Source organism: Melanostigma gelatinosum (assembly GCF_949748355.1).
Source record: "Melanostigma gelatinosum genome assembly, chromosome: 8".
Taxonomy (NCBI): Eukaryota; Metazoa; Chordata; class Actinopteri; order Perciformes; family Zoarcidae; genus Melanostigma; species Melanostigma gelatinosum.
In genome coordinates this window covers 559,391-581,085 of record NC_136641.1, presented here as the reverse complement: position 1 = coordinate 581,085, position 21,695 = coordinate 559,391, and the positions used below count along the sequence as shown (strand labels likewise).

The 21,695-nt window shown below is 45.6% G+C and overlaps 1 protein-coding gene across 1 annotated transcript in view; it reads right to left on the bottom strand.

The window, feature by feature from the left end:
- Positions 1-248: 248 nt before the first annotated feature.
- The window catches only part of LOC306780611 (immunoglobulin superfamily member 21-like), a gene marked incomplete at its 3' end in the record, with an annotated part of 35,444 nt that continues 13,997 nt past the window's right edge, over positions 249-21,695 (bottom strand). Inside the window, exons 2-10 of the mRNA XM_079273046.1 lie at positions 13,187-13,299; positions 11,347-11,468; positions 11,124-11,242; positions 10,054-10,169; positions 8,474-8,996; positions 7,337-7,434; positions 2,497-2,689; positions 2,385-2,423; positions 249-331 (exon numbers count right to left, since the gene is read on the bottom strand). Coding sequence (XP_079129172.1) covers positions 249-331; positions 2,385-2,423; positions 2,497-2,689; positions 7,337-7,434; positions 8,474-8,996; positions 10,054-10,169; positions 11,124-11,242; positions 11,347-11,468; positions 13,187-13,299 — 1,406 coding nt within the window. The remainder of the gene's footprint in view (positions 332-2,384; positions 2,424-2,496; positions 2,690-7,336; positions 7,435-8,473; positions 8,997-10,053; positions 10,170-11,123; positions 11,243-11,346; positions 11,469-13,186; positions 13,300-21,695) is intronic.

Here is a 21,695-nt window from a genome sequence, read left to right as displayed (position 1 = left end):
AGAGTCACCCATCAGCAGAGCTGCTCACAGTGTGACGGCATGCCGATCAGCATCTGGACCTTTGCTCTGTGGCTAATGCGCTTTCAATATCTGTCTTCTCTCCCAGAGATGAAGTCCTGCTGCATCTTTAAGGTCCAGCGCTGGTGGAATAGCTGGGTGGGGGTTTAGCTCCTGCCGGGGGTCATTAACGAGCCGGAGCCTCAGGTAGATGTGGGTGGTGGTGTGTGGAGGAGCAGCAGAGCCTCGGGTCACGTCAGCTCGCAGGTGAAGCTCAGCAGCAGCAACATGGAGGTTAATGTGAGGCAGCACCAACTGGCCGCTGCGTTAATGGCTGCACACAAAGACAGCATGCATTACAGAGCGCTGCTCCAGACTCGTACTGTTATGCACCATGACTGTGACATGTTGACTGTTACAACTTCCCACTAGAGGAGAAGTCTATATCGGTGATTATTTGAACAACAAATCTCATGTTCAGACCCAAACCAACACTGGATATCTTGTACCAAGTATAGTGAGCGTATCAGAGGCTGATCTCTTCTCTTCCTCCGTGCAGGGAGCTCTATTGTTAGCCACAAACTAAAGATGTATCCCGTCAGTGAGCACACGCTTCCTGCAGTACCGTGACTTTCTCAACCCGTCTAGGGTCCGTTTTCTACGTCAGTTTCTGCTTGTTACATCGCCTTTTCAAAATAAACTTCTGTTTTAACAAGAAACCACTTGATTAGGTTTCGGCAACAAAATGACTTTGTTCGTTTTAGGATAAGTGTTTTTTGTTAAAAACGTATGTCTGCTACATAGAACACCATACTTCCTCCTTTACTCCCACCATAGCTACGCCACATAGAGCACAGCTTAGCTTAGGGCCACTGATCAAGCTGCCATAGTTGATGACTTCGGAGTGTTTCAGTTTTGTTTCCTTCCTTTTCATGTGAGGAATGGCACCAAAAACTACCAACTACCAACCCACAAGCCTCATCAGGTCCATCAAAGTCTGTCAACTGATACATTCTAAGTTGCAAAAGTCTGGTATGGTCTGCTTCACTTTGAGTTTCAAATGACCTCTACCCACCAGCCGTTGCTCCTTGTTTGTCATGTTTATCCCGTCTTAAAAGCCTGACCTACGGTGTACCTCAAGGATGGATCCTGGGCCCTATCCTTTTGTCTATTTATTTATTTTATTTATTTAAAAGGGACCATGTACAGTTTAAACATAAATGTCTCCATTCGATGCACTGTACCAGATTGTATCTTAAGCTAATTTGCATCTGCAGTCCCTTGGCAGGTCAAACAAGGACAAGACAACAACACAGTAAAAGGAAAACACATAACACAGAGATATACCACAAAAAATATACAGGACACCCAATACAACGCTACACACAAATAGCACATCAAAAATTTGTGTTTGTCAATAAAATCAAGTCAGAAAAGACCACAAGAATTGAGGTCAGTGTGTGCAGTGTTGTGGAGTTTTTAAAAGACTTTTCAAGTTGGCTTTAAAAGTGCTAATAGTGCTGCAGCTCCTCACACCTTCAGGCTGTTCCACTGCTGTGTTGCTTTTACAGAGAACGCTGATTGACCAAAAGTAGTGTGGCGAAATGGTATTGTACGACTGTACAATACCATTTTGTGTAGAGGATATTCTCGCTGATCAAATAGAAGTTGCTGAGCGAGTATATACAAAGTCACGGAGTGGAGGAGGAGCCAAACCATTTAAAAGTCTATAGACCAGGCACACATTTGAGAACAATCTAAAATTGTTGAAGCTCAGTCGATTATGCTTCTCCAGTACCCTACAATGGTGAAAGTGCAGCGGCCTTTTGTCCAGAACTTTTATTGTTTGCTTATATAGAGACTGGAGAGGTCTTATGGCTGTTTCACCAGCCTGCCCCCAACATGTAATGCAGTAGGACATGTGAGAGGATCATGGCATGCATACATATCTTTGCTGCATTTGGAGAGAGACAGTTTCTGATGTGTCTACAATTTGCTAGATTGTATTTTATGGTTTTAACCATTTTTTTTTTACATGTTTCTTAAATGTCAAATTTTAGTATCACAGCAAGATATGGTGTGATACTCGTTATGTCCTCGCCCTGTGACAGCTGAGAGTTGAGAGGGCAGAGACAACACTCCTGTCATGAAAGGGACACTATGAAATGAAGTGGCATGAAAGAGAGGTGTAGTTGGGAGAATTAGCATTATAGAATATAAACAAAAAAGTTTCTATGAAATTGTAATGAAATCCTATAAAACAAAAAATGAAATTAAAATTAAAATAAGTGATGAAAATACAAATTGAGTTATTACTTAAAATATTTCACAGGATGCCTCCACAGTAACAGTAACAGAGCCTGAACTGATTATGACAAACGACCTACCGATGACATGTTCTTTTCCTTTCTTCAGTCTTGGGTTATCTGTAAAAACAGCAAATCAAACATTGAGTATGAGCTCTATGAACAAATGATAAACTATTAGAAAAAGACTCACCAAACACGATGAGGCGGGTGTGAGTGTCTGTGGAGCCCAGAGGATTCTGGGCCGTGCAGCAGAACATGGATCCATTAAGCTCAGCAGGAACTCTCTCCAGGATGAGTTCCCTTCCGTCATGCTCCTCTCTGCCATCTAGCAGACGCCCACCCACCTTTGTCCAGGTGAATATGGGCTCAGGGAAGACCTCGCTCTGTGGAAGCACACACACACACACACACACAGAGGTGTGTGAGGAGAGAGCTGCAGGGTCAAGTTGCAAAGTGAGCTGAGGTGAAACACTGATCTCTCTGAGCAATGTTCTTAACCCGTAACACTGGAGCAGCTCAGTGAACAGCTGAAGGTAAAGCTGTGAGATTCAACCCAATGAAACCAATAATGAAGTGTTGCAATTGGTGTCTTTTTCTAAACAGTGTTATGCAATCACCAACAAAGTAATAGATAGTTTAGTACAGATGATGATAATAATGTTGCCCTGTGTCGAGAAGAGTTGAGATCACAGGAAGCTGCCTCGAAAATATGCATACACGATCAGGGGTAAAAGTCAGGATGAAAGGCATAAAGCATATACTCAGAAATCAATAGTTAAAGTGTTATCGAAAGATAAAGTACATGATCATTATATAACGAATGTTTAACATATAGAGTGATTTAACAAATGTAAAACTGATTATAAAGATGATCTGTGTAACAGAGTTGAGACGTGAAAAGTGTGTGTACGAGAGAAGGTTTGGAACAGTAAGAGGGTAAAATCAGAAACAGATGTTTTGGGCGTGAGTCAGGGAAACAGACACGCGGCTGCGAAGTCTGTTGCAAGAGATGACTCACGGAGACAATAAGGGAAGTCAGGTGCTTTCCAAACCTAAACGCACACACAACAGGGTGGGATAAAGATAATGTGTTCAGAAGGGGAGGGGGGGAACAGACAGCCCATATCAAAGATATAAGGAGCCGCTTGCAAGCCACAAACTGGGATTTCTACAAGAGCCGTCCAGACGCTCTGAGAAGAAGATACGGGCGATCGCAACTGAAGTATTTGAGGACTTCGTCTCTGTTCACGGAAAGAAGACCACTGTTCGTGGACAAAGATTGAAAGACGGAGATTTTCCTCTCCCCACTGCTCGACTTTAACAACTGAACAACGGAGGAACACGGCAGTCCTAGAAAGACTTTGTACTGGGCCTTGAGGACTGTTGAACGAACTCCGCTGCGGGAGCAGGAGGACCGAGGGTCTGGCCAGACCTTCGCTCCTAACAACTCCAAAAGAACCTTTTCCTCGCACCATTGAAATCCAGCTCCCACGGGCCGTCTCGGCATCTAAAACTAATGAGTATAATCTAAGAAGACGATTAAAGTAACGAATCAAGTGTAGTAACATTTTATGTGTGCTGTAGCTTAACCCTTGCTAACTAACTAAATATAACCTGCAATAAATATCTAATCTGCATTTAAAGTAAATTTCTCAAGTGCATTTATTTGCTTAAGTAGTAAAAGTTCCTCGTGGCAGTAAAAAGTTAAATCTATTGCATGTCTAACAACTGAGTTCTGTAAGGTTATCCTAGAGACCGAATCCACTTAACAATCCCTTACGGTTTTAGAAGTAATCCTAGCCGTTAAAACCTAACCTGGCATTTACCAAGAGCACGGATCCAGAAGAGGGAAGCTGCCAGAACTGACGCGACTGGTAGGAGCGACCGGGGCCAGGGTGGCCCCTCGACCGAGTGCACTCAGACCGGAGGAAGCAGGGTAGACGTCGGGAGTAACGGCAGTTAGCAGAGCCAGGAGAGTTCCCTTGCAAGAACACCAGCTCGACAATCTTTTAATAGAGAGCTGAGTCAGTAAGTAGCCCCGTATCGGGCCAGAAGTACCCCAGGATCTAACACCTGTGACACTACAGACTGAGTGAGTGATGACATTACACCATCAGAGTCTCTTCTTGTTGCTCTTTCAAAGTGAAGAGGAGCGACAGTGTTTTGCTGTTTATGTATCTCAACTGCCGATTGAAGCAGACACATTTTAGATAGGCCTTCATTTCTAATTCACGCGGTTTGATAAGGTGAATTATATATGTTTTGATCTTCTGTCAGTCTGTGTCTCTGTCCCTCCTCTCCTAACACATTCTCTACTCCACAGGCCCTGAGTTCTCCCTACATATACCCATCCACTCCCATTGTTCCCTTGTCAGGTACATTACCACACACACACCCATGGTGACTGAAATAGGACAATAACACTTTAGATGAGCATTCCAGTGCGAACAAAGCTTTAAAGTAACGTGATCATAAAGTTATTACTGTTGAATTTCAATGAAAGTGAAAATGTACATTCTGCTCATTTGGCATTCACATTTGATGACAGGCACCAGGAGTTCATCCTATATCTGGGACCGCACGCCCAGCCACTATTTGACTTGCTTATTTTACAAAATACTGTACTTCATGTAATATTAAGTGTTTGTTTGCCTTGATAGGCAGAGAGGGAGATCAGGGACAGACAGGAGAGCAGGAGAGGGGATTATTTGTATTAATAGATCTTGAGACATATTTTAGAAAACAGTTCAATGACATAATCAAAGTAAAGTGTTATTCATAGTGTATTTGTTGTGTGTTTAATATTGTGAGTCTGATGAAGGTCCTCCATTAAAACCAGTGGCTGAGCGGCCACTGGGCGGCTGGTCAATAGAGGGCAATGGGACATGGCCCCACCTTGAGCAACACAAAAAAAAACAAAAATTATAATAATCATAAATTATACAAATTGTCAATATTTGTGTTTTTGAACTGTGGAATGTACCCAGTAATATGTGTAAAATATGATATCTGCGCAAAATATATGCTTTTCCTGCTCGTGCTCTCCGCCTGTGTGCACGACACGTCTCAGAACGCGCAGCTAGGCGGGCAAAATCGTTTTTGCCCAAAAGAGGCGGGTCTATGAAGCAGTTTAGCCAATTGCTGATTAAAGATATAAATGAGTGACATACAATTTAGCCAATCAGCGCCCTCAAATAGATTCAGTGTGGGGTCAAAAAGATTTTGCCCCCCTAGCTGCGCGTTCTCGTCAGGAGAAGTCTCTACAGGCGAGCACCAGCGTGAGGTCTACTCCTCCAAGACCCGAGAGGAGAACTTTGACGGAGATTCTGCAGCCAAAGAGCTGATATCAGATCAGCCTGACCTCACAATCAGACAGCGGGAAAGGGAAACAGTACATGCAAAGCTTCTGTACTAGCTGTACACAAGACAGGTTTGGCTAGATGACGTAATGCTCATAACTTAGTTCGCTTTTTAAAACAACGGGGACAGATCCAGCATGGACAGTTAGGGGGATGAGGAGGTAAGGAAACATGAGAACACCAGGGTAGGGAGTGAGGGATGAGGAGGTAAGGAAACATGAGAACACCAGGGTAGGGAGTGAGGGATGAGGAGGTAAGGAAACATGAGAACACCAGGGTAGGGAGTGAGGGATGAGGCGGTAAGGAAAGATATTCCTGATGACACTGACTGATTCAGAGCCTCGGGGCCCTTACAGCACAGTCTCAGTCATCTGTGGCCCTCTGGTGCCTCAGGCTCTCTGCTCTACTGGAGGACTGGCAGAGAAGAAGAGAGCTTGTCACAACCACCATTGGGATGTAAGGAATACTCCAGGATCTGGGGAACATGTGACTGTTACAGAGGGAAGCCATCTGCATTTAAATGTGTTGTGGAACACCATCACTATCATAACAATGTTAATCCATCTATTGGGCAGCATAGATGGTGCTCCACATGCTTCCTTTAGAAGACAAAAACAATAAGTCATCTACATTCTGTGCAGTGTGTTAAAACCTTGTAGTGATAAAAATGTTTCACATGTCTTCTGTCAAATGTGCTGTGGAGACAGAATTCATAGCGTGACAGGAAATAAACTGCTAACCACAAACGTCTCCATGCGCTTAAAAGTGCACAGGTCAGAGAACAGGTCGCAGCCTCTGCTGTGACCGCAACTGATTCCATCAGCATATCTTACGGGCGTTTCTGCTTTTGAGCCCAACACATGTTCGAGACTCAACCGTCGTCTTCCTGTCATACTTCCTCTGTGCATGTCACTCTTGAATGTATAAATGTCATGTGTGAAGTGGTGTCTTCAGAGCGAATACACAGTTCACTGCAATACGTGGCTGAGTGTCTGTTCTCTGCGTGCAAGCAATAAATTGACTATTTTGAAACCTTGATCATTCAGTCAAGACTCTGTTTTATTCATTAAACATATTGAACAGACCAACTTCTCTTCCAAATCTGCATAGAAATATTCCATAACAACCTCTTTAGCCCGACCGAGCGAGACTTTCCACTCATCCACGAATATATTCTGTATCGATTTGCAAAGAAATGCAGTGTGATCCACAAATAAATACATACAAATCCACAAACAAATATAAAGAATCCACACAGAAATACTTACAAATGCAGAATATATTTGTGATTTTTTAAAATATTTATATAAATCGTAATTTATTTATTTGTGCAGTGGAATGTATTTGTAAATCCTTCTGTGTGCATTTGTGATCATTGAGACTGATCTGACCCCATAGAGTTCTACCATCGTCCCTGCTCTCAACAGCTTCACTGTACCACACGACAGAAAATATAACACAAGTCTCTCGGGTTGGTTTTCAGAATGGACTGAAAGGAACTGAATCCAATTGTTGCCTGGAAGGAAGGAATTCAATTTAAAAACTTGTGATACACTTTAGAAGTGGTCAAGGTGCCTTTTCTACTCTGTTTTTGACCCGCACCCTTTGGTGACATTCTATGAACTCCACAGAGCGGTCCATGTTCAAAGAGCCGCTGTGTTGGAAACTCACTGCAGAAGGTCCCTGGAAGCCCTGGACGGTGATCCGCACTGTGTCTCCCACCTTGGCCTTACTGGGGCTCATGGACAGCTTGGGTCCTCTGGGAGCAGCTGATGGGAAAGTAAAACAGCTGTTGGACTGCTGTTGTACAACGTTTATATGTCTGAATAATAGGAAACATGTAATACCTAGCATGACCTAGTATGTGACCTAAATGTGGCTACCCACATTTCAAGGATGTACCCGCCCACTCAGAGAACATGTCCACCTCCTGTTCACGCAACTGTGGAATAAACCATTTGAAGTGAAGCAATGCAAACTGCGCTGAAGGCTCAGGATGACCCACTTACTGCTCATTGTTCCAAGTTCTATTTGAATTGCCCATGTTCTCCCTAGCCCTGAATTTGTCCTCCTAAAAATGTGGAGTTCATTTCAAGAGACCTAATGAGACGTATAATGAGAGCTGCGTATAATGAAACTGCACATGAACTGTGTCAGGGCTCCCTTATTATTACTGAACCAGGTGGTCTGAGTAATTCTATTGAAAACGAGGATTGACTGACCATACGCCTCTTTCCATCACTGCTCTAATCACAAGAACTCAGACTCACCACTTCCCTAGAGTCGTCCATGAGTCGTGTATGTTGCGTTAGTGAATCCACAGTCCAGCCTCTAAAACAGATGGAACTTTATAGCTTTTTAAGTACGAGTCATTGTGCATCTTTTGTGCCACAGGATGTAGCTCAAGCTTGTGGATTTACAATAGTATTGAACTCACGAGGGCTTGCACAGCTACAGCAAGGCATTATGGGAAAATGTGTCAGTCACCAACAGTGCGTTAAAGTAAGCTTCACTTTGTGGCAGTGTTTGAGTGAATTCTCACCACTGTTTCAGGTTCTAATGCTTCCATCTCGACCGCTGCCAGTTATCTTGGTTGTATATTAAGCTCGGTAGAAGGTGAGCGTGACGATGCGCTACTCCATGGAAGTAGTAAGTACCAGGTCTGCATCCATACGTACAGATACATTTAAATTCCATTTAGAGTATGAGTAACATGATTTGTTTGTTCATTTTTCCCACAGCACTGTACCAGGAGAGTGTCTGCATTCAAACCTGACCTCAGCCAGTGCGAGTTGGTGCATGACTCACCCAGTGTGACCTCGGCCTGCATGGGCATGGACAGAGCAGGGTGGTTGACCTCACAGCTGAACAGAGCCTCGTTGTCCAGCTGGGGGTTGAGGCTCCAGGTCAGCATGGCTCTCACCTCCGTGGTGCCATCACCTGCCGCCTGCTGCCGGTGCTGGAAGTAGTAGAGCGGATCGCTGCTCTGGACCCAGCGCGGAAACTCCCGGCTCACCACCGTCTCGGGGATCACCTCGCTGGTTGTCTCAGGGTCCGACTCGGACCCTTGCCCTGGGCCCTTTTTGGGGTTATTGGGGCCATCTTGGCCCAGCCGAGCCAGCTTCCCCTCTTGTTCCAGCAGGGACAGGGACTTCTGGAGTTTGGTGTCATCGAGGTCTCGACTGGTGAGGGCCCGGGAGCTCCAGTGCCCTGCTTGGCTCCTGTCCAAGCTCTTTTCCAGACCTTGGCCTTTGCTTTGGTCTTCCACTGAGGAGGAAGACTGGGCAGTTGGCACCACATCAATAAACTCACCATCCCGCTTGAAGTACACCTGAAAGGCCAGGACAAAGACAGGTGAGCCCAACGGGAACACAGAAGCTCCATTTGGAATGTCTGCTGTGTGCTCTCAGTTACAGAAAAGGTCCATAAGAGGTAAGAGCTGAATAGTTGGTGGATGAGGACATGGAGACCAGGCAGGTGTAAAGCTTTTCATCATTACTGTCTGTGTGGGAGTGTTCCCATTAGATGCTTCACTTAAAGGAGACATCATGCTCATACTTGTATTTCAGGTTTCTAATAGAACTTGTTTAGGTCTTAGGTCTCCCTCACTGGGTTCCCACCAACCATGTAATGACACGCTTCATTATACTCAAAACCTGATTATATCATGTGCTTAACATTTTTATTACATTATAGATTATTATGATATATGATATTTTCATTACATTATCTGTAGTTAATACATGATCTGTTTGACACGTCTAGCCCATACATGTAACGAGGTCATTTAAAGCAAATGATAGGTGATAGAATCTTTAATATCATCCAGACACATAAATATAAATAATCCACATTTCAACAACATTCAATTAGACAGCTGTTCTTCTGCTGTACACACTGCTGTAGTCTGAGATATCTGTGTGTCAGTGGGCAGCTTACTGTGTGTCCTGTGATGTGACCGGAGAGATTGATGCTTCCCATAATCATGACTGACCACAACAACAATAACCCAATGCTGCGTCAAACAGAGAGAGATTTGTTTTATCTACATTATGATTGCTTCTCTTCATCTCACTGATATGTGTGTCTCAACCAGGACATGAGAAACCACTCTTCACTGGGCTATGATCATATCACATTTGCCGCTGTGGTCCAATTCCCTTCTACCAATCCTCCATACATCTCCAGAGGTCACAGAGAGTACAGCCCGGCGCTCTGCTGTGGCATTAAGCAAAGCCATTGTTTGTTTTGTTTCTTTGTCTGTGAGCACTAAACTTTTTAAATCCAATGGTGCTTCCAAGCTTTCCTTCCTAGCACACAAAGCAATTACGCAAGCATGACTATAGAGTCCTTGAAGAGGGATGAAGAGCAGAAAGGCTCCGTCTCACCATGGGAGCTGGCTTTGCTCCTGTAACAATGCACACCAGAGAGAAGTTGTGGGCCTCGTAGCGGCTGAAAGGAGCCGGGCTGTTGGCTGCCACCACAGAGATGGACTTGGGAGGCACTGCAGAGAAAATACAAAGCACTCAAACATTGAAGTGCTTTCCATCCATTGAGGGAAAATACATGCAAAATATAAAGTTATAAAGGTATTTGTCAAATAATGAAAAAAACAATGGTGAGTCACTATGCTGGTGATTATATCTATTACATGTCAAATCAATTCAATGACACTTTCAACAGAGGAACACATTTTGGGAAATATGCTGATTTGCTTTCTATTTGAGGGTCAGATGTTCAGATGGACCTCAGCCTCATGATGAGTACAGAGCCAGAGAGCCACTGTGACAACAAGCCTGCAGGAAGTCTCAGGAGGATTATTTCTACATTTATGTTCATGTACTGATTCAACCACCAAGATACCACGTGTTCATTATTGAGCTTTAGAGGGGTTGGAAGGTATGTTTTCGGCCATGCTATGAAGCTCTAGCGTAGGTTAGACAACAAAACAATGACATTGTTAGCCTGCTATTACGCAACCTTCCACCTCCCCATCACCACCCAGTCTTCATCAGAGTCATCTGCTTCATCAACTCATCATTCTACCAGCCTCATCAGCACCACCAGTGTCTGGACTCCATGGGGGTTTATCTTCTGCTGGTCAGGGCAGATGCCCTTCGGTTACAAATGTCCCTGTAAAGTCCAAGCGCCAAAGACTCTGAAGACTTTATCATTGCATATCATCTGTTTATAATACACAATTATCTTTTCCTCATCGGACTTATCTTTCCTGATTGAAATAAGGATGCTCTTTAGATGGCAATGTCAGTCGGTCGGTCCACCACTTTGGTCCACACTGACAAATCGATCTATTACAACTGACCTACTGTAAAAGTTGGTATCAATGGTGCCAACGGGATGAATCCTGAGGAATCCTGAAGAATTTTGTGACCCCTTGACTTTTTCTCTAAACATACGTTTTTAAGCTTCATGAGACTACTCCGATATGAATACATACCTATGACAGTGAGGGCGATGCTGCCAGAGGCTAGAATCACTTTGTCTGTGGAGCTCCTGTCATATATCCCCACATGGCACTCATATAGGCCATCATCCTCCATCTGGACCTCAGGAAGCCTGTACAAAAATTACACACAAAGATCACCTCTCATGTTCTTAAGGTTAGAGATTGTGTTCTTAGAACACAACACAACTTGTACAGTAGTAGTGGCCTGTCTCACCGCACAGTAGACTGGTAGACGAGGTCCTCCCGTCTGCGGTTGTCCTCCATGTTGGAGTAGCTGCTGTTATACATGGCATCATATGTAAAAATCTTCTGTTTGGCACTGCCTCCTTCAATCACCTGAGAGGCAAAGGTTCATTAGCATCATTGAGTTTGAATACAGTAGCTGTGACCATGTGGACTTCAATTAAGTCTTATAGACTCTAAGTTAGGATGATATCAAGCATAGCTTTTCTAGCCACTTGGAAACTTTTTACCAATATTGGACCTTCATGTTTTACGGTAAAAGAAAACTTAGTAGTCGTAACTGACTGTTTTTGCAGTTAGAGAAGTTCTGTCATCAGTTTATAGATGTCTGTCTTACAACACAGGGCTTTGGGGATAATGCTTTATGGACTGCAGGGCATTATATGTTTGCAGTACAGCGGTTGGCCAAGCGAGGCTGAATCAGCCAGCCGTATCCCTCCGTGGTTCAGGCAGCAACTTTAACATGCAGATCATTGATCTGATACATTCATGAATACTTTGGTCAATGTCAGAAATTGGTGAAAAGTATGTCGACCAAGTCCTGAAATAGCCTGTTTTGTGTAGGCACATAAGATAATGTGCAGCCTTAGATTTAAGAAATAGTGTGTCACTATTCATTCAGCTAACAGTAATAGCTTACACACATTTTCAAATGGCAAATCAAAACAAATTTGTAATTCCAGGCCTTTCAAAGGGCCATCCCCATATTACAATAATACAAATTATTAAATTGAAAGCGCAAATTACTTAATTGTGCTGACAAAATATTAGAGAGTAACAATTATTAAATCCTGTGCACATATTAGTGTTTTTCTTTCTTCATGACACCTCCTGGGCTCTGTACATTGTCAAAATATTTCTCATTAGTTGGTGACCACACTAAACAGCATTGTGTTAGCATTGTCAATGTGTGACTGTTAGCATGCTGACATTAACAATTAGCTCAAAGCACTGCTGTGCCGAAGTACATGCTCAGGCAGGCGACAACTGGTTCTGAAACGTGAAGCCAAAGCTTCGTGTGTTAAATCTGCATTCTCTCTAGTGTCCACCAGGGGGCAACTCCTCTGGTTGTATAGAAGTCTATGAGAAAATTACTCTACTTCTCTCTTGATTTATTACCTCAGTAAACATTGTAAACATGAGTTTATGGTCTCAATCTCTAGTTTCAAGTCTTCTTCAATACAGCATGATGTTCATTTAGTACATTATGGTCCATTTAGAGTCAAACAGACCATAAAGCAGGGGATGCTTTAGGGCGGGGCTACTGTGATTGACAGGTCACTACCACAGAGTTGTCCGGTCTGGGAACTGTCCGTGTTTTCTTCTTTCACAGTTTGTTTTCCGCTTATGAAAGTTTATTGTAATGTTTTGGTTGCCTAATAATGTCTCAGTTGTACTTCGCTCCACCACTTGTGTCACTTGTGGTTGCAAAAAACAAGATGGCAACGGCCAAAATGCCAAACTCAGGGCTTCGAAACGGCAGTCCACAAACCAATGGGTGACTTCACAGTGAATATATACACTTCTTATAAACAGTCTATGCTCACCGGCTGCTAGCTAGACTTTAAGTCTTGTTTGTACCAACAACCACCAAACAAGTCATCAGCAGTCACATATTTCCCAAGTCTAACACGAGACCATCGTTCTTCACAAAACAGGGTTAAGGCAAAACCTATTGACCTATATGTCTGACTCTACATCTATCATGCGTATCTTCTAACAGGCACATTGGGGCTGAAGAAGGAGAGAGTTTCATCAAGAGAGAAGTTGTCAAGCAGCTGTTATTGCATTAAGTTCACCTGTGTGCTCACCCGAAACCATACAATCTCTCGGAGGTTGCTGTCTGTTTGGAAGTTGCACTTGAGTGTGACTGTGTCTCCAATGACAACAGGAGGAAGAGGTTCAATGGAAACGGTTAAATAACCTGCAAAAGAGAGAACAATGGCAGACATTTTGAAATGACATTACATGTCATGTATGGCTCCTTACAAAGAAGTTTGCTATGAAGGCATGGCTGGGTGGTTTAAGAGGCTGGCATCAGCGTGTATTGTGATTAATCAAGCAGATGTGTTGTCACAGCGCAACAACAGCTCCACTTTACTGCTGCATCTGTATGGAGCAAACCTAAGGGTAGTGGAGAGCACTTGTTGGACAAACTAGAATGTCCAGGTCCTCATTAGTATTTATGGAGAGTCTGTTCAGAGGGAGCTTCAGTGAGCTGTTAGAATGAACTGCAGGTGCAGGTGCAGGGTCGCTAAAGCCATGAACTCAGAGTGGCAGATTTCAGCCTTGACTGAGACATGGCTGTCTGAGGCTATATCCACACTACTCCACCTTTCCTACGTTTACACTGAGCAGCCACACCACGCCGGAGTTTTGGAGCAGCCTTAATGGCGGTAATGTTAAAATTAGCTTAGAAGCTAGCGAGTCGGACCTGTTGCATGATGTTGTGCCCTAAATGATGGAGAAAATGCCCTAAAGAATTGATACAGGGCGAAGATGATGTCCCTGTTTTTTCTGCTGGGTGACCCAGCTTATCCCCTGATGCCGTATCTCATGAAGGAATACCCCAATGGCGGAGCTAACGTTACATTCATCAGCCCCCACGGCAACAACAGACAACAACACAGAGGAAGCGAGTGATCGACGTGTGTTGACCACATTTATGGACCATAATCGAGTAAACGTTTCCGTGTAAGTGTTGATTTTAAAGTAAAGTTGATGTGAGATATATATATATATATATATATATATAGAGACAGACAGACCCGCAGCGCTGTAACTACGTCTGAAAAATAAAACTTCTAAAACTTTCCACGAACTGTCTGTTTGAGTTTATAGAGGAAGATCTTAAGTATCAAATCCAACCTTTCATTATTAAAGACTACTTTATTACTCTGTCATATTTTTTTTTAACTAAGCAAGCAATCCACTTCCTGTTTACACCATCACGCGCATGCCCAGTGTACGTTAATGGTCACGTGCTGTCCGCCTTGAAGGCTGCCGTGTGGATGCTCCAATAATGCTGAAAACTCCCGCGTGGACGGAGATCGGTTCTATTTGAGAACTCTGCATCCAACGAGACACGGCCTAGTGTGGATATGGCCTGACACACACGTGGACAAAGATTTGGGACCTGGCGGATTGGTGTTAATGCTTCTTGGTAAATCGAAAGTTACGAATGTAACTACGGTTCTATGAATCCTGGATGACCGCCAGAGGCAGTGCTTAACACTGGATATCTTCCGTCTCGTGCATGCGCAGGTCAAATATTTATATCAACAAAGTCACTCGTGACCTCAGATGACTCCCGTCGTCTATAAGTTCCGGTGTCATCCTGAGTTCAGTCCTATGGAATCTTCTCGCGAGTTCACGGGATTCCGAGTGACCAAGAACTCTGGCGGTCATCCAGGATTCATAGAACCGTAGTTACATTCGTAAACTTTCGTTCTATTTCATCCTTACTGACCGCCAGAGGCCGTGCTTAACACTGGATGACTTATACCAAAAGAGTCACGAGGAATCACAAGTACCCACCTTGTATAGCTCAGGCAGAGGAAGCTGGCCAAAGAACCCTCCCCAGTGGGTGAGGGGTGGCAACGTTCACTCTGTAGTGTCTGGTGAATGTGCTCGGTGAGGCCCATGAGGCCGCAGCACATATATCCTCCACTGGCACACCTCTCAGGGCTGCCCATGACGTGGAGACACTCCTGGTAGAGTGGCCCCTCACTCCGGATGGTAGAGGACGGTCGCTCACCTTGTATGCATGGGCAATGGCCTCCACTATCCAGTGGGACAGGCGCTGTTTCGAAAGAGCATAGCCCTTCTTAGGCCCACCATAACTGATAAAGAGCTGCTCCGACCACCGTATGTAAGCGGTGGCCTCCACATAAGCTCTGAGGGCCCGCACTAGGCACAGCAGCCTTAACCTCTCCTCTCCCGATGGGGGGTCAAACTCCACAAGCTGGATAGGCTGGTTGATATGAGAGCGTGTCAGCACCTTTCGGAGAAACGCTGCATTAGGCCACAAAGTAACCCCCGATCCATCGGAGTTCCACCTCAGACACGATTCACTCACCGACAGGGCATGCAGCTCGCCTACATGTTTAGCTGAAGTGATGGCAAGGAGAAACACCGTTTTCGTTGCCAGCCATCTTGGCTCTGCCCGTGCCAGGGGTTCAAAAGGAGGCAAGCACAGGGTGTCCAATACCAAATGTAGGTCCCATGCCGGGGCCTTCGGGGCGTTCGGGGGACGCAACCGCCGAGCTCCTTTTAGGAAGAGGGACACCAGTCTGTGGCTCCCTACTGTGCCCTTGTCGACCCTAGCATGGTGCCATGACAGAGCGGCCACGTACACCCTCAGGGTAGCGGGAGACCGGCCCTTATCTAACAGGGACTGCAGAAACTCAAGTACAACAGGTACAGGGCACTGCACCGGGTCCTTGTTCCGAACCACACACCAGTCAGAAAACAGCCTCCACCTGTTTTCGTACTGCAGCCGGATAGATGGTGCCCTGGCATTCAGGATAGTTCTTCTGACTGGCTCTATGCAGCCAGTCAGCAGCTGGTCGGGCCCTCCAGCGGCCAGACCCATAGTTGGAGGCCGCTGGGATTGGGATGCCAAATCCGACCCCCTAGTTGCGACAGGAGATCCCTCCTGTCGGGGAGGCGCCAGGGTGTCCTGCAGCAGAGTCTGTGCAGTAGGGAGAACCAGATCCTGGCTGGCCATAAGGGGGCCACTAACAAGAGTCTGTGGCCGTGTTGAAGGACTCTGAGAAGTGTTGGCAAGATCAGAGGGACCGGTGGAAAGGCATAAAGAAGCCCCTGTGGCCACGTGTGAGCCAGGGCATCCTGACCCAGAGGACTGGTCCTCTCCGTCAGGGAGAACCAATGGGGACAGTGGGTCGACCTCTCCGAGGCAAAGAGATCCACCTCTGCTCTGCCGAAGAGACCCCAAATGTTCTGCACCACATCTGGATGAAGCCGCCACTCCCCCGGTGGAGGCTTGTGACGGGACAGGAAATCTGCGACCTGGTTCTGTTCCCCTGGTAGGTACATTGCCCGAAGGCTGGTAAGACGAGGGGCAGCCCAGGTGAGAAGGGCACGGGATACCCGTAGCAATTCTGCAGATCTGGTGCCCCCTTGATGGTTTATGTGAAACACCGCCGAGGTGTTGTCCGACCAGACAAGCACATGCTTTCCCCTCAAGTATGGCAGAAAATGCTTGACCACTAGGTGCACGGCCCGTAGCTCTAGAACATTGGCATGCTCTATGTGGTCCTGAGCAGACCACTGCCCCTGAGCAGTCCTGTTCTGCCACACTGCACCCCATCCTGAGAGGCAGGCATCTGTTGTGACCACCTCTCGGCGGAATGGGACCGAACCCATGGGGACACCGTTTGCCAGTGTCAAGAAGAGTTGAGCCCACAGAGCTGCCTCGGTAACATGCTTGCACATTCAAGGGACAGTCAGGATATAAAAGCACAAAGTATATACTCAGAATAAAGTGTAATCAAGAGATAAAGTGTATGATCATTATATAACAAAATGTTTAATCAATATGTAACGAATGTTTAATGCATAGAGTGATTTAACAAATGTAAAAGCTGATGAACAAATGTTCTGTGTGACCGGAGCCGAGATGTAGAAAAAATGTTTTGTCAGAATGAGTTAGCAAAAAGAATGAAGTAGGAACAGATGTTATTGGGTGGGGTTAGGAAAATACTTGCAAGAGATGAGTCATAGAGGCATAATATAGGATAAAGCCTGGACTTGTCCGGACATGTTCAGGACCAAACGCCCACTCAAGTGGGTGGGGAGATGAGATCATGTATTGGACAGGAGGGGGCCGACAGCCCAAATGATGGATAAAAGAAGTGACTTGCAAACAGCAAACTGGGATTTCAACACGGGCGCCGTCCAAGTGCGCCGAGGAGGAGATACGGACGATCGTAACTGATGTATTGAGGACTTCGTCTCTGTTCACGGAAAGAAGACCGCTGTTCGTGGACAATAGGATTTAAAAGACGGAGGTTTTCCTCTCCCCACTGCTCAACTCTTAACAACTGGACAACGGAGGAGACGCAGCAGCCCTAGAAAGACGTTGTACTGAGTTTTGAGGAGTGTTGAACGGACTCTGCTGCAGGAGCAGGAGGACTGAGGGTCCGGCCGGACCTTCGCTCCTAACAACTCCAAAAGAACCTTTTCATCGCAACCATTGAACATCCAGCTCCAACCGAGCCGTCTCGGCATCTAAAACTAATGAGTATAATCGAAGAAGAAAATTAAAGTAACGAATCAAGTGTAGTAACTTTTTATGTGAGCTGTAGCTTAACCCTTGCAAACTAACTAAATATAACCTGCAATAAATATCTAATCTGCATTTAAAGTAAATTTCTCAAGTGCATTCATTTGCTCAAGTAGTAAAAAGTTCCTCGTGGCAGTAAAACGTTAAAGCCATTGTATGTCTAACAACTGAGTTCTGAAAGGTTATCCTAGAGACCGAATCCACTTAACAACCCCTTACGGTTTTAGAAAGAAGTGATCCTAGCCAGCCGGCCATAGGTCCCTCCGGGACAGTCTGAGTACAATTGCATTGGAGAGAAGGATAAAAGTTGCCCCTTTTGGCCCGGACCTAACGGTCAGAAGGAGTGCCGCTAAAAATCGGGAGGGGTCGTCGTCCCGTAGGGCAGGGTGGCAGGTCTCAGGTGGGCGAACGGCGTTCCCTTGGGACCTCCGGTCAGCGAGTTATGATTTTCCAAAGTTTTTGACCAGTTTGCCCGAATGTCCCTTTATGTTTTGCGACCACCAGGGGGCGAGCGCCCAAAACCGGTTTGGGAACAAAACTGCCATTCGGGACGGGCCATTTGGCCTACAAAGGGACATTATGGGAAATGTCCCCGGAATGGCAGAATAGGCCCCATGTCACCGGGGACACAAAGGGACATTTGGGGGGCCGAATGAGTCAAATTGGGCCATTTGGGGGGACGAATCGGACCGAAAGGGACATTCGAGGGCCACCTCCGCGGACTTCAGCATTGACATTTTAAACTGCCATATCTCTTCAACCGTTCAATATCTCGCCCTCAAACGTAGATATCTTGGATCAGTGTTAAATTGTAGCGGAACAATATTTCCGGGACAAAAGTTGCCATTCGGGCAGTATGGTGTTGGGTGACATGAAATGCACTTGTGCAATTTGATCTAAATGTGCTACAGCCACCAAATTTGGTAGACAGGGTCTGTGGCTTCATATGAACACACACACCAAGTTTGGTGGGGCTAGCCCCTCAAATTGTGAAATTTTGGTATCTCAGGCAAAGTGAGGCAATGTCATTGAATTTGCCCAAAAATTAAAGTCATCCAATTTGCTTGAAACTTTGCACACCTGTTTGGATGTTCCCAGGTATGCCCCCTCATACGTGTCAACCTCCTAGCCCAGAGCCTACTCCAGATATTGTTTGGGAGGTCTGGGAACAGAAGGGCCGATCGGGTTGGGATTTTTGGACTAAACGAGACCCCAGTCAAGTGTAGGTGAAATGTCCCTTTCTGAGTCAGAAGGATAAGCTCCCAAATGACACTAATTGTGGGACATGCGGCCTACATGAGAGCCCCATCAAATGTAGTCGGTACGGCCCTTTTACAAAGACAAATAACTGGAAAAGTGTCATTCCAACTACATTTGATGGGGCTCTCGTTTATGCCAAAAATCCCAACCCAAGTGCCACTAATCGTCCCGGGGTTCCCCAAAGCCTGTAGGGACACTTTATGCCATTCAGGCTTGGATTTGTGGGACATGCGGCCTACATGAGAGCCCCATCAAATGTAGTCGGTACGGCCCTTTTACAAAGACAAATACCCTTCTAACTGGAAAAGTGTCATTCCAACTACATTTGATGGGGCTCTCGTTTATGCCAAAAATCCCAACCCAAGTGCCACTAATCGTCCCGGGGTTCCCCAAAGCCTGTAGGGACACTTTATGCCATTCAGGCTTGGATTTGTGGGACATGCGGCCTACATGAGAGCCCCATCAAATGTAGTCGGAATGGCCCTTTTACAAAGACAAATACCCTTATAACTGGAAAAGTGTCATTCCAACTACATTTGATGGGGCTCTCGTTTATGCCAAAAATCCCAACCCAAGTGGCACTTATCGTCCCGGGGTTCACCAAAGCCTGTAGGGACACTTTATGCCATTCGGGCTTGGATTTGTGGGACATGCGGCTACATGAGAGCCCCATCAAATGTAGTCGGAACGGCCCTTTTACAAAGACAAATACCCTTATAACTGGAAAAGTGTCATTCCAACTACATTTGATGGGGCTGCCGTTTATGCCAAAAATCCCAACCCGAATGGCACTAATCGTCCCGGGGTTCCCCAAAGCCTGTAGGGACACTTTATGCCATTCGGGCTTGGATTTGTGGGACATGCGGCCTACATGAGAGCCCCATCAAATGTAGTCGGTGCAATTTGATCTGAATGTGCTACAGCCACCAAATTTCGTACACAGTCTGTGGCTTCATATGAACACACACACCAAGTTTGGTGGGGCTAGCCCCTCAAATTGTGAAATTTTGGTATCTCAGGCAAAGTGAGGCAATGTCATTGAATTTGCCCAAAAATTTAAGTCATCCGATTTGCTTGAAAGTTTGCACACCTGTTTGGCTGTTCCCAGGTATGCCCCCTCATAAGTGTCAACCTCCTAGCCCAGAGCCTACTCTAGATATTGTTTGGGAGGTCTGAGAACAGAAGGGCCGATCGGGTTGGGATTTTTGGACTAAACGAGACCCCAGTCATATGTAGGTGAAATGTCCCTTTCTGAGTCATAAGGATGATATGGCCTTCAACAGTCTTTTCTCTCAAAATGTACACTTTAATTCAAAGTAGAGATTTGATTCCTTTTCCCCTTTAAAGATGGGCTTGTGAATATAAATTCCCCCAAATTTAGCGGTCGTAGCTGCAAGATAAGGTCCCCAAACACAGCCCCAAAGGTCAAAATTGAGGCATATGACCTCATCTTTCGGCCTGTTTTGGCAAGTGAGAAACGGGCCATTAAATCGTAGTGAAAGTTTGAAACTGCCGGATTTTTGCATAAATCAGTCGCCTGTGATAAGGTGATGCAGGATCTAAAGCGAGATATCTGTAGACCATTGGGAAAGCTAACTTCTGGTAGCAGCATGCTAACAACTTGAATCCAATTGCATCTTGAAGAGGGTCCACTTGTGTCCATCATATGTCAATTATGGAATGATAAGCCAGTTATAAGTGTTTTTATTGCACCCAACAGAAACAGCAACATGTACACATCATTAAGAGTCTTTTAATTCATTAAAAATACTTTAAAGCAAGATAGAGGAATACATTGTTTTTGTAAATTAAGAGAGGGTCGTGTAGGTTAAATGATCCAAATCTAGAGGTCGTAGGTCCAAGATAAGGTGCCCAAAAACAGGATCAGGGGCCGAAATTGGTGCAATTTGTGAAATGTGTAAAAATTGACCGGGTAAAGAAGGTTGAAACTGTCTGCATTTTGCACCCCACACCCCCTCCGATGACTCAAGTCAGCATGCCAAAGGAGAAGTCTGTAGCCCTTTGTGAAGTTTTTTGTTTTTTTTCAGGAACATTCCGACATGTTTGTGGCATCATATGGTGATACGTGATCCGTTTCCATGTTTTCCAAGGCTTTGGACCCGAAAGTCAGAAAACGACCCATTTGGCCATGCCCCGCCCATTTGGGAGCTTGACCGGTCCATTCACCATCCATTTCCATGGTTTCCACCCGAAAGGCACAAATCGCCCCATTTGACCATGCCCCGCCCATTTCCATGTTTGGGAGCTTGACCGGTCCATTCCCCATCCATTTCCATGGTTTCCACCCGAAAGGCACAAATCGCCCCATTTGGCCATGCCCCGCCCATTTCCATGTTTGGGAGCTTGACCGGTCCATTCCCCATCCATTTCCATGGTTTCCACCCGAAAGGCACAAATCGCCCCATTTGGCCATGCCCCGCCCATTTCCATGTTTGGGAGCTTGACCGGTCCATTCCCCATCCATTTCCATGGTTTCCACCCGAAAGGCACAAATCGCCCCATTTGGCCATGCCCCGCCCATTTCCATGTTTGGCAGCTTGACCGGTCCATTCCCCATCCATTTCCATGGTTTCCACCCGAAAGGCACAAATCCCAGGATCTAACACCAGGTATGCTCTCTCCCTCCATGGGGATAGAGCGAGTAGGCACTGCTCTGATACTACTATTGCCCTGTGTCTGTGCCACTTGGCATCCAAGTGAAAGCTGTTCAGCCATCTCTGCAGGGGCCGCAG